Source organism: Vicia villosa, linkage group LG1 (assembly GCF_029867415.1).
Source record: "Vicia villosa cultivar HV-30 ecotype Madison, WI linkage group LG1, Vvil1.0, whole genome shotgun sequence".
Lineage (NCBI taxonomy): Eukaryota > Viridiplantae > Streptophyta > Magnoliopsida > Fabales > Fabaceae > Vicia > Vicia villosa.
The window spans coordinates 111,730,184-111,744,372 of NC_081180.1; the positions used below are offsets into that span (position 1 = coordinate 111,730,184).

General features: G+C 36.3%; 1 protein-coding gene across 1 annotated transcript; it reads left to right on the forward strand.

The window, feature by feature from the left end:
• The first annotated feature begins 3,848 nt into the window (after positions 1 to 3,848).
• LOC131643859 (vacuolar protein sorting-associated protein 60.2-like) lies at positions 3,849 to 8,066 on the forward strand. Its single transcript, XM_058914195.1, has 7 exons — positions 3,849 to 4,173; positions 4,464 to 4,615; positions 4,800 to 4,893; positions 5,798 to 5,869; positions 5,956 to 6,067; positions 6,350 to 6,504; positions 7,468 to 8,066. The coding sequence occupies exons 1-7, from the start codon at positions 4,105 to 4,107 to the stop codon at positions 7,519 to 7,521; spliced, it is 708 nt and encodes a 235-aa protein (XP_058770178.1). The 5' UTR covers positions 3,849 to 4,104; the 3' UTR covers positions 7,522 to 8,066.
• The last annotated feature ends 6,123 nt before the right edge of the window (positions 8,067 to 14,189 follow it).

Sequence of the window (14,189 nt, forward strand, 5' to 3'; positions counted from 1 at the left end):
GTTAGGGACTGTTTGTGTAGGAGACAGTTAGGCGTACCTGATTTTTGTGCAGTGTTGAGTCTCTGCTGATCATGTGATTATCAGAAGACTTCTAGAACAAAATTATTGGAATTTTGAAATGCAAAAGATTGATTTGACTGATGGTACAAACACGGAGAATCGTGCTGTCAGCGGGTTTGACTGTTATTTGGCTGTTCGGGCATTAACGTAATAGTTAAAGTGAAAACTTAACAGTTAAAGTTAATTTTTTTTCTTTTTGTTTTTGTTGTGTTAATGGTGAAAAATTATTTACATGATTTGTTAGAAAAACAAAAACATAATAAATAAATAAAATATACTGTATGCGAACGAAATTACCGATAAATAAATTGAAAAGGATTTAATGCACAGAAATAAATATTTAACTAGCAATAAACACACATAATATTATCTAGATAATTAAACGACGGTACAACAGATAGTACAATATTTAATACTGACAGTACAAATATTACATAATAATATAGCGAACAGTACGACAAATATAATGAACGGTACATTACTTGAAAGCGAAAGATACGACAAACTTTAAGTATGACGATTAAAAACCCATGCTATAAACAACAGTATATAGATGTACGGGAGTGTAAACATCCCAAGTCCGCATTTTTCAGGACTATGCAGGCAGAAACAGGACATGATCACCACAAAAACAATGATGACCACAAGAAGAAACGTATCCACCCACTTTGCCATTTTTTGCCGGGGAAGAAGAGAAAATAATTATGAGATAGTATGATAGAAATTTGGGATATGAGTGAAATTTGATGTGAGATTTTATGAAAAAAATGAGGGGTATCTATTGAGTGAAAAGAGGGATGGAGATGTTGGGGAATGAAGTGGTACCGTACAAAAAAGGAAAGTTTGAATGATAGTAGGTTTTGAAAAAAAAACATGGTAGGGTTTGAAAAGAAAGATGTATAGAATAAAGTTAGGATTTGATTTGAAAGAAAGAGATTTGAAAAGAAAGAAAGAGATTTGAAAAACAATAATATAGTACAAAAATTAGTGGGAAACAAAACCAATAAATAATTTAATTGTTACCAGCACAGTTTGAATCCCCGAACTCTGTGCCTGCAAAATTTAATTCTGTACCAACTGTGTCAGTATCATTTATCCGAAAATAAATCTCAAATAAACAGTGTATGAAGTGATAAACAGTATTTGGCGTTTGTGTAAGAATAAATTCAACAGCGAACCAAAATACCGTATAAAAACATTCTAAAAACTGAGTATTCATAAAATCAGGATATTTATGAAATAAAATCCAAGATTATATAAAACTCCCAATTTTTAGACAGAAGTCTGTTGCCTTCTTTTTTTTGAAAAAAGATGCGGGCAAATTTTGGGGTATAACACCGGTGTTTAGAAGTGGCACAACCTCTGTCAAACACCAATATCCACCAGAAAGCACCTAAAATATATCCCTTTCCTATCCTAACAATATTCATTCTAAGCAAAAATAGGTACTAGAACCAACAAAACCAAGGGAAATAGAGAAACTTACGTGTTCGGTAAGAAGTGTACGGTGGTCGGACGGGTTATACGGAGGAAGATGTAACACGAGAAGGTGCGAGCAAAAATACGAAGAAGAAAGATAAGCGAAAGTGAAAATGGATTGAGCTCCCTCCTATTTATATAATACACACGCATCGTGTGTATGAGCACGCGCCTAGCCTAGCTATCATTGCGTATTTATTACAACACGTGGCTCGACACATGCATGTGACGTTACCCCTTCGGTTTCAATCAAACAATCATTTCCCCGCGAGCCAATCTCCACAACAGCGATACATCTCCTTACATGATTTTCCTCCTCGGATGTGCCCAAGGGACATCACCCTTTTGGAAATGAGCATCATCCATACATACTCTTCATCCCCGGATCGAGATATGCTCTTAAGTCATCATTCCCATGCTCGGGGCAATGACTTGGGGGCTCCTGTTCCGAACGGGCCCAATAACCAAGCATTATCCCAATCTACTCCTGCATCTAGGACGGTCCAATAGCCTTGGCCCAATCAGTCAAGGGCAAGGGAAGGCTCTTTTATCACGCCCTTCTGTTGAGGACACGTCTGCATTTGGACCGAGGACATCATACCATCACCAGTATCGGCCAAACTCACGCCCGAGCCAGCAACAAGACAACCGCTCTACTCCCTTGTCGGGGACAAATAACCCTTTACTCGCTGGGAACTTCTTCCGCCCAGAGTTAGCTCCTCTTCCCACGTAACGGCTAGTTACGGGCAGCCTCCCAAGATTCCTAAACATACTCATAGAATCATGGCATTCACGCATTTTTGGCCTAGATCCACGATCCAGTCCAAAACGTGGACCAATGACTAAGCGTTGGGGGACAATATAAAAACCATCTCATTTGAGAAGGTCAGGTGACACAATTTCAAACCCTAGAAACATTTAAACGTATCTGTGCTCTTACTTACATGATCGTTGAAGTACCTTGCAGATACACCCTCTTTTTCCTCATCACCAACATTGTGCAAGACGTCTTTGGCCCACCTTCTGGTAATGAGCAACCGATAAGATCAGATAGCAAAAAAGATAATTGAGGGAGATGCAAACAATCAATATGCTAATTTGTGGAGATATGCTGCTGAGCTGTAAAGGGTAAATATTGGGAATATTGTGAAGATCAACATTGATAGACCAATCCCAACAATCGAGCCTAGGTATGGATCTTTTTACTTTTGTTTTGATGGATGTAAAAAGGGGTTCATAAATGGTTACAGACAAAACTACTTTTGGGTCATTTCGACCTAAGTCTCCTTTGGTTACTATTGACCAACACTACTTTTGGGTCATTTCGACCTAAGTCTCCTTTGACTACCCTGTGTATAAGCTGTTCGACGAGTTGACGCATGACTCGCTGTGACACTTGGTTATTAGGAATTGGATGAATAGGCACTTGAAGAGCACTAAAGAAATCAACAATTCGACCCATTTGATTTGGCAATTATTGGTAAGTATGGTTTGTGTTTCGGGTCAAAAGATTAAACACAATACCAATTTGCTGCGTAAGCATATTCACCATATCATGGTTACTTCCATCCATTTGTTGTCTCACAGACAAAAGGGAACTAGCAATTAAAGGTGACATAACTTGAGGGATATATCCTAACCCTCATTGAGGTTGTGTCATTCGACTAGGATTGCTTCTAGTAGATCCTGATGCCAAGTATGGATTAAGAGGAGACACTATAGTCATTGCATTGTCTACAAATGTAGATGTATTAGTTTGTAGGTCTGCCATTATTGCAGTTGGCATGCCATCATAATAAATTTAGTTTCAAGGATAAAAAGTTCGTTCAAATAAATTTTGAACAAAATATTATGTAATTGAATTATATCAAAATTAACGTTATATGAAAGTTCATTTTGACGTTAATCTTTGGATATCTTGATGGTATAGTAAATCATTATAGATTAATCTCAAATTTTATAGGTATGATCTATATGATAATATGTTTCAATCCAACGATTGATTTTAAAAACTATTTATCCGATGTAAAATTATTAAGCGGTGACGTCGTTTTGTCTGAGAAAAAAATAAACACATTTAACGCGTCAGTTTTCCAAAACCGCTGATTTGCTAATTTTATTGATTTTAATTGATTTAATAATTTATCTGATCTAATAATCAGATCAGACCGATATCCCCTCTGATTTCCGGTTCGATTAACCGGTCTAATTCGGTTTTTAAATAACATTTTTGAGTTAGAAAGTTAAATTTTCCATATACAAACCGAAATACGGCAAGCCTAACAATACGTGGCAAAACAAACCAATCACTTCCCCGCAAAAAAGGAGAACAAATATTTACTCCAACAAAAAAGAAACCCAATCGAATCGAAATAGGAATTTCGGTAGAAGTTTCCGTCGCGTAAACAACTCTGGTTATCACCGCGTTAACCAAAGCAAAACCCTAAATCAAAAGTCTCAGCGTTGTCTGGGTCATTCCTTTTCTCTTATCTCGTGCTATTCCTCACAGACATAGAATTCAATTTCAATTTTGAGAACTAAAGAGTTTCTAGGTCAGAAAAAACGATGAAGAGAGTCTTCGGCGCCAAAAAGAACAAGGAACCTCCTCCTTCCATCGAAGACGCCAACGAAAGGGTAACCTTCTTCTTTCCCTAATCGATTTCATTCAATCAGGGTTAGGGTTTGTTCGTACACTCGCAGATCTGTTCAATTTTGCTTCTCAATTCGATTTTAAAGTTAATTATTCAATTATAACAATATTATATCTCCCGATATCTAAATTTGTAAAACAATTCTATGTTAGAGTTATATATTTGCATAATTTTAGTAGATTTTCTTAATTTTGATTATTTTTTTTTTGTTTCTAAACACTTCAGTGTTTCTGTTATCTATTTGGTGGAGTATAACGGTTGTGTGTATTGCAGATTACTAAACGAGGTGATACTGTGGATGAGAAGATTAAGAAGCTTGATGTTGAACTCAGTAGATACAAAGAACAGATCAAGAAAACAAGGCCTGGTCCTACTCTCGAAGCTATTAAATCTAGAGCCATGCGAGTTCTTAAACAAAAGCGAATGTGAGTTGCTTGTTCTCTGTTTTCTTAGTTTGTTTGTTGTTGTTGAGTTGTCACATTGCACGTTTTTAAATACGCTCAACTGCTTTATCATGTGGCTAATAATCTTCTTTAACTCAGTACTTTATACATGAAGTGAATATTATATTGTTGTTTTCATATACCAATATACTATGCTTTTGATCAGGTATGAAGGTCAACGCGACATGTTGTACAATCAGACATTCAACCTCGATCAAGTTCAATTTGCTGCTGAGGGAATTAAAGATGCTCAACAAACTGTATGTTTCCAAGTGCTTAGTTTTCTATGTTTTCCACGTATTGATTGAACTCTTTTCATTGATCCATCTCTATGACATCTATATTTGTACCGGCCTTTGAAGATAATTTTATACTTAAAGAAGGCATGTTTTATAATTTTCCCCCTACTTATTCAATCAAACAATTTATGGCATAACTTCATCCCACCCTCTCTAATAGCAAGTCATAAGACTTGATGCTTTTAAGCAGCCTGATTTTAGAAAGGGAAAACTTAATCAATTTTTGTGTTTCATGATTTGTTCCTGAGGGTGAGCCTTGGCTAAAAGGTGCTTCTTTGGTACCTGTGGTTACAGATGAGGAAAACAGTCTCCCCCCATTAGTGGGATATGTCTTACTTCATTTGATCTTTTCTAAACCCTTCAATTCTGACGGCGAGCCTTGTGAAGTACTGCGCCACCCTTTTGTTTTATTCTTTATCATTTGGAATTTCATCCATTTTTAAGATTCAAATATTTGGATGTCTGTCAATTTGCAAAGTTTCTAAAATTTGATAACGCCAATTATATGCTATATGCTATATTAAGTGAGGATGATTGGGGTAACCATATTCACTATAAAACATTCGTTTGTCTTGGTAGCGCTTTAAGGGGCATGGTTCGAGGCGAAGCTTTGTCTGTATCCTGTTTGGAACCTGCTGCCTACCTCACAAGAAGTAGGGGATGAATGGTTTGTAATTCAGGAGGGTTATCTTTATAACGATGCTATTCACTATGCACTATACTTCTGTTTTATCAATCTCGTATATATATTTAGGTTTTCAGAAGTTGGATGACCTGGAAGAATATTTTGCCTAGTAGATATATAATTTGAATACACTTACTCACAAATTTCTCTTTATTTCCTTCCACCCCTCCCCTTTTTCAGATGTCAGCTTTGAAGTCTGCCAACAAGGATTTGAAGGGAATGATGAAAACTGTGAAGATCCAAGACATTGATGTGTGCATTGTTTCCTTTTCTTATAGCTTCCATCTAGTTTATCGTTGAGAATTTTAGGTCTTACTGTTTGTTAATTGAATTTGTAGAACTTGCAAGATGAAATGATGGACTTGATGGATGTAAGTAATGAAATCCAAGAGACTTTGGGTAGAAGCTATAGTGTTCCTGATGACATAGACGAGGAGGAACTTTTGGGTGGTAAGTTAAGGAATTGTTTAATCTTTTGAGATGTATGTTGGCCACCTTTTTGAGAATCAGCTTTTGAGATTTTACTTTGTTTTGAATCCTAGTTCAAATGAAAAGAAAAACAGTGTTCTAAGTGAAATGTTATAAGTTGTTTCATTTGTCGGTGTTGGTTGCATTGTAATTTACAATACACTTTTACTTTTAAGGAATGATCACTCCTCTAAGGTAGATGGTTTTTTTCCGGTGATGAAGTCTCTAAAAAATATCTCTCTTGTTTATTTTGGTATATACCAGAACTTGATGCGCTGGAAGCAGACATGGAAAATGAATCTGAAGGAGTCCCCTCCTACCTCCAACCTGATAAAGAATCTGATTTGGATTCAGAGCTTAACTTACCTTCAGCTCCAACCGGTCAAACATCAGCTCCACATGGCAGATCCAATGTCCAAGTATAGTATATTGCTTTTATTTTATTTTATCAATATGAAATTATTTTTTCCTTTTGTTATTATAATTTATAGCTATACTTAAGACGATTTTCTTCTTAAGGGGGAAAATTCTTTCTCGATTCTCATTGCAAACTATACGATTTTACGCTTAAAACATGTTTGTGTGTTTCTTTATAGAAATATTTTTGCCATATCTTGGTGGGAGTATGTATATTGGTTACTGATGAACACTTTTCCTCTTGAGGAGGGATTAACTTAGCAAGACAGTTTTTGAATTTTCTTTTATTGAAATCTAAGTAATTAGATTGTAGAGCAATGCTGGTAATATCATTGAACTTTTTTATAAAAGAATTTGGTATTGGTTTCTATAGCGGCAGGGATAAGATGAGACTGTTTAGTTATTGATTGTCCGAAATTATTGAATTTCGATTTTCTGTTCGTTGATGGTTGAAAGGCAAATATAGGAATCTGAATTTTGTAAACTAGCAAACAGTAGTTACTTGTAATTGGAGCTGAGTCTATTTGAGCTCTGAAATTGACCATAGTTGAATAAAATCAATAAGAAACTGGAAAGTGGAAGGCTTGTTCAATACATCATCTGCCTTTTTCTTCCTTATAATGAAGAAGCAGCCTATACTTTTGATCCCATTTTTGTGAAAATTGTATTCTCATAGGTAACCCGCGGATATTTGATGTTGCATTTCTGATGGTGTAACTTGTAAACATATTTCTATGTTCGATTTACTTATTATTATTCAAAGGATTCTATGTTATTAGCTGTCAACCTTTGTGTAGTTACTTGGGCTTTTTTATGTCTACTAGTTCTAGCTGATAAGCTATATTCTTGATGCTGTTCAAAAGAACAATTCTGAACTCTATGTAGTAGTAAATTACTCTATTTTTTTTACTTTAATGTTGCATAGTTATTTTTTTGGTCCTGATTGATTTCCTTAATACTCACAGACTGAAGATGAACTGGGTTTACCTGCTGTCCCTCGGGCAACTCTACGCGGTTAAAGAATGCTTTTTATTTCCTTGGCGTAGCAAGACCCTGTAAAGTTGTGCAGAACTTGATAGCATTGATTTATACAGTAATTTCATTGTCATTATTTGTATTGAAGCACATTGACACGGAAAATGGAAAAAAATATTACTGGTGTTTGGCATAAACTTAGAATTTGGCAGTTAAGACCATCTTCAATGGTAGTTCCTTCTAATAAGTTCTCCACCTAGACATGCCACATCATAGTACCATTGCATTGCAATGCAACTATGAAAAAATTGTGGTACCCAATCAAATTAGTTTATGAGGTAAAGTTGTGGGCCCAATAATAACTTTTTAGAATTATACAATTAAAATAAAAATTATAAAAATTATTTTAAGATGATGTGGCTAGTGGGACCCATAAAGAACCCAAAAATGGGTTGCACCATTGGAGATGCTCTAATAGTTATGGTCAGTAAAATGTGTACACTTTCGTGATACCAATTTAATTATGCGAATCATATTAGTTTTTTTCTTCCAAATTTATTAATTTATTTAATATTATCTAAACCATGAATCTGATAAATCGCCAGGAAAATCCCATAAAAATATGGGTGACTTAGTATGACAGTTTCTGCCTTTTTTATTCACATCCAATGTAGATTTATTACATTTTTTATTTTTACAAGTGAAGTAAATACTAGCTTGTGAATACCACTTGTTAGTTTGTTGATGTGACTAGCTGTTTTTGGGTTATGGCTAAATTATTTACAATTTTTCAAAGGTTTACTCCTATATAAAATGTTATTTTACTTTAATTTTTTAAGAATAAATAGAGAACAATTTTTTAAGTCAAGTTGGCTTAAAATTTACCAATTTTTTAATTAATTTTGTTTGAGGTGAGGATTTTTAATTAAGCTATTAGTTGAAAGTGTTGTTATATATTATCATGCTTTACTCGAACTGATGTAGAAAGCAGAGTGGACAAATAAATAATCGAGTTAAAAGAGGAATGATTCTCTCTACTACTATAACTTTTAAATATTAAATGTTCATAAATCTTTTTAGATTCATTTAATGTTACGCACTAAGATCTTTTTAAATAAAGGAATTCAGGTCTAATATTCAATCAAGGAAAAATGTAAGTCTTAAGAACTAACTAATTATTTGCCTCTAAAAACAAGTTAGATGGAGCAACATTTTTGTTATGATTTAGTCATAAGTTTGATTTTCAAGAGCTACTTTTAACGCATGATCAGAAATACAACACATTTAAACATTGTTTAAATATGTAGCAAGCAACTAGAACCATACAATATAAACTTACCTTAAATATACAATTGAGGTTAACACATGACAGATACATTTATAGCCTACACCAGCTATTGACTTCAAAAACATCATGAGGCATGCATAGTGCATATAGACTTAATAAACTACCATCACCACACAGCAACTACCCTCAAGTTGACATTTTATTCCCCTTCTCTATATTTGCACCTTGCAAGTTATATATTCAATTAACTCACGCAATTAATATAGCCCTCTCTCTTTAACCATCATCATAGCCTTTTCCTTCAGACATAAAAAACCATGAACAGCACTTACAGTTCTGATTACAACCCTTCAGACAACTCAAATATGTTAACATATTACTATCTTGGAATGTCTTTCGCCTTTATTCTTTTAATGATGTTCATAGCTCTATGTACATGTTACTGTAACAACAGAAACTGGCAAAACATGTTACAATCTAGTGGCGGCAGCAATTCCAACAGAACAGTGATCTGGATGGAGAGAGATCATACCGAGTTGAATATTGAAGTTTGTGCGGAAGAACAAGATGCAGTCCTGAATAGTTACCCTATTTTGTTGTATTCACAAGTTAAGCTTCATAAGGCTGATTCAACATCACTAACTTGCTCAATATGTTTGGGAGATTATAAAGATTCAGACTCGTTGCGACTCTTATCTGATTGTGGTCACTTCTTTCATAAGGAGTGTGTTGCTACATGGTTTAGGCTAAACCTCTCATGTCCCATGTGTCGAAGCTCGCCACTTCCAACACCCACTGCTCAAGTTACACCCTTGTCACATGATTGAGCAGTACAAACTCCTTAAAATGTTAAAACTTTAGAAGTCTCATCTTTGACTACAATGTTGTTTTATATCTGGTTTTACATGTAATATGGGTTACTCGAATTTGGTTAAGGCTGAACTTTGAGTCTTGCAAGTACTACGAGTACTCTTAATTCTCATGACATTCTCTTCTGTCTACATTTTTCATGAGTACTTTGAATTTTTCAAAAATATTCGGTTTGATTTCTAGGATTTTAAACATATTTTTAGAGTTTGAGTTCTGAAATCTAAGCATGCTACGTATTGAAGAGTAATTCAATATTCAGAAGATGAGCATCAGAAGTTCTGATGTGGGCTGATCTTCTAATGGTTACTCAGAAGATGTTGTTGACCAGAAGATGCTATCTTCTGGGTCCCATTAGCTTAACTGTTTATTAGTAAGGGTACTTTAGTATTTGTTAGTTTTGTAGTATGTGTACCTTTAGACTTGTTCACTAAGTTTACCTTATTAGGGCTGATGTGGCAAAAATTTTCTTTTGTATAAATAGGCTTGTAGTAGCTATCATTTATTAACAACAACTTTATTCTCTCATTAATCCTGCGCTGTTACTCTCTTTGTCGTCATCATCTTTATTCATTGTGCACCAACAATTGGTATCTAGAGCTCCGGTTCCAAACACAGGGAAACACGAGTGAACGTGAGTTTGTGTGACTATGTGATTGATTTTGTTTCTGGGAAACAAAGTTGTGTTGAATCACATTTTTCTTGGTTGTTTGTGGGTTGGGAAACACTGTGTGAGTGAAATCTATTTTTTCTGCACAAGTTTAAAGGCGAGTGGAAACAATTTGAATACCAAACTTCCAGTTCTTGATGGTAAAAACTGGAATAGATGGATGATTCAAATGCGTGTATTATTTGGTGCTCAAGATGTTCTAGATCTTGTCACTGGAGGATATGTTCCGGTTGCAGCAGATGCAACAGAAGAACAAAGAGAAGCGCAGAGAGAGACGAAGAAGAGAGACCAAAAGGCGTTGTTCTTCATCCATCAGTGTGTGGATGTGAATGTGTTTGAGAAGATTGCTGATTCTATGACGTCAAAGGAGGCGTGGGATATACTGGTCAGGTGTTATGGTGGTGACGTATCAGTGAAGAAGGTGAAGCTTCAATCCCTGAGAAAGCAATATGAGAATCTCAACATGAAGAACAATGAGAAAGTCTCTGAGTATATCTCTAAAGTGATTTTGATCACTAATGAGATGAAGACTTGTGGAGAAACCCTTTCTGAACAAGTAATCATAGAGAAGATATTGAGGTCACTTATTCCTCAATTTGATTATATTGTTGTATCTATTGAACATTCTAAAGATTTGGAAACCATGAGAATAGAAGAGTTGCAAAGCAATTTAGAAGCACAAGAGTTGCGTCTGACTGAGAGAACTTCTGAGAGAGAAGTTGAGCAAGCTCTGAAGGCTTCTTTTGTCAAGAAGGACCAGAAGCATAAACGTGGTGATAGATTCCAGAAGGAAGCCTCAACTTCTGATGAGAAGAGATATCAGAAGGGAAAGGATAAGAAGAAAGTTCAATGTTACTGTTGCAAATAGTTTGGCCATTTTGCTAGAGACTGTTTGACAAACAAAGGAAGGAAATCAGAAGAAGCAAACATAGCCAGAGGTGATTCAGATGATGAACCTGTGCTATTGATGGCTTCAGAGTCTGACGGAAGATGTTCGTCAGAGTGGTGGTATATGGACACTGGGTGTTCAAATCACTTGACGGGAAACAAACAATGGCTGATAGACTTTGACTCTGAAAGGAGGACAAAGATCAGATGTGCTGATGATAAGTACCTGTATGCAGAAGGTATGGGATATATCAAAGTCAAAGTGAAGAATGGAAAGACTGTTCTGATCAAAGATGTTTGGTATGTTCCTGGAATCAGAAGCAATCTGATGAGTGTGCGTCAGCTCATTGAGAAAGGTTTCTCAGTTGTTATGAAGAACAACCTCTTGAAGTTGTATGATTTCAATCAGAAGTTGATTATGCAATCTGAATAGGGAAGCAACAAAACATTCAAGGTGAATGTAGAAACAGCTGAAACAGAATGTCTGAGTGCTGAAGGCTCATAAGGTGATAGTAAGCTGTGGAATAAGAGGTTGGGGCACTTGAACTATAGAAGCCTAGGGCATCTAAATTCTAAGAAGCTTATACATGGCATTCCAAAGATTGTGAAGCCTGAGAATTCATGTGAAGTATGCATGAAAGACAAGCAACCCAGATTGCCATTTGTATCAGAAGTTGCTCCAAGAGCAAAGCATGCTCTGGGAGTAGTGCACTCTGATGTGTGTGGACCATTTCCAGAACCTTCACTTGGAGGAAATAGGTATTTTGTGTCTTTTGTGGATGAGTTCACAAGAATGAAGTGGGTAACACTTATCAAGTTTAAGACTGAGGTGTTTATAGAATTCCAGAAGTTCAAGGTGAAGGCTGAGAAACAGAGTGGTCAGAAGATAAAAATTCTCAGAACGGATGGTGGAGGCGAGTATAACTCTACAGAATTCCAGAAGTTCTGTGATGATAATGGAATTGAGCATGAGGTTACTTCTCCTTATACTCCTCAACACAATGGTCTTGCTGAACGTAGAAACCGTACTTTGCTTGATATGACGAGAAGTATGCTAAAAGAGAAGAAGCTTCCTCATAATCTATGGGGAGAAGCTGTTGCTATTGCAGCATATGTGCTCAACAGGTGTCCAACAAAGAGGCTGAAAGAAATTGTTCCTTTAGAGAAGTGGACTAAGGAGAAGCAAAGTGTCAGTCATCTGAAGGTTTTTGGTTCTGTGTGTTACAAACATGTTCCAGAAGCTAGAAGGAAGAAGCTGGATGATAGGAGCAAAGTGATGTTATTGGTGGGGTACCACAGTACAGGTGCATACAAGCTCTATTGTCCAGAAACTAATAGAGTTGAAGTCAGCAGAGACGTCATTGTGAAAGAATCAGAAGTTTGGGATTGGAGAGAGTCTCAACCAACTTCTGGTGTAGAGATAACTTTTGAAGAAGAGTTAGAATCAGAAGATGAAGAATCTTTTGAAGATGAGTCAGAAGATGAAGAATCTTCTGAAGATGAGTTAGATGGTGAATTTGATTCTGATGATGATCCAGAATCTGGTGGTAGTCATGATCCTGGAAGGGAAAACTCTGAAGATGTAGAATCTGGAGGACAAGCTTCTGGAAACGATCATGGGGGTGGTGACTCTGAAGCAACTGACTCTGAAGTAGCTCAACGACTACAAAGAGTCAGAACTACACCTAGAAAGTTTGCAGATTTTGACATGTTGCAAGACACAGAAGTTGACTCAGAAGGAGAGGTCATTCAGTGTACCATGTTAGTAGATTCTGAACCAGTGAGTATAGAAGAAGCGCTCAAGAAGAAAGTCTGGATGAATGCCATGAAATAAGAACTTGAGGCTATAGAAAGAAACAAGACTTGGAAGCTGACAGAACTTCCAAAGAAGAAGAAAGCCATCAGCGTCAGATGGGTTTTCAAGGTAAAGCTGAATCCAGATGGCTCAGTTGGCAAACACAAAGCGAGGCTAGTGGCTAGAGGTTTTCTTCAGAAACCTGGACTAGATTACTTTGAGGTGTTTGCTCCTGTAGCTAGACATGAAACAATCAGACTGGTGATTGCGTTAGTTGCGAACAAAGGATGGTCCTTGATGCATCTGGATGTAAAGTCTGTATTTCTGAACATTCCATTACAAGAGGAGGTATACGTGTCACAACCCCCTGGCTTTGTGAAAAATAATCAGGAAGGGATGGTGTACAAATTACACAAAGCTCTGTATGGATTGAAACAAGCGCCAAGAGCTTGGAATTTGAAGATTGATTCATTTTTCAATAAGCAAGGGTTTCAGAAGTGTGAGATGGAATATGGAGTTTATGTGCGACATTCTGGAAGCAATATGATTTTGCTATGTCTTTATGTTGATGAGATATTGCTTACAGGGAGTTGCCCAGAAGATCTGATGAAGTTCAAGAAGGTGCTGATGAATGAGTTTGAGATTACAGACCTTGGGAAAATGTCATATTTTCTAGGGATGGAGATTCTGTACTCAGAAGATGGTATCATTCTGCATCAACTGAAGTATGAGTTAGAACTTCTGAAGAAATTCAAGCTGGAGAATTGCAAGGCCGCTGTTACACCATCAGAAACGAATCAGAAGTTGGACTCTGATTCTAAAGGTGAATATGTTGATGCTACGATCTTCAAACAGCTGGTGGGTTCTCTGAGGTATTTGTGTAATACCAGATTTGATATATGCTATGCAATTGGATTGGTTAGTAGGTTCATGAGTAAACCTAAGTGGTCCCATTACCAAGTTGCTGTCAGAATCTTGAGATATGTCAAGGAAACTCTGAAGTATGGCATATTGTTTCCTTCTGGGAGAAAGGAAGAATCAGAGTTATTGAGTTATTCTGAATCTGATTGGTGTGGAGACAGAGTTGATAGAAGGAGTACTTCTGGATATTTGTTCATGTTTCTAGGAGGTCCTATTTCTTGGAGTTCCAAGAAGCAAGCTGTTGTAGCTCTATCAACCTGTGAAGCTGAGTACATCGCAGGCG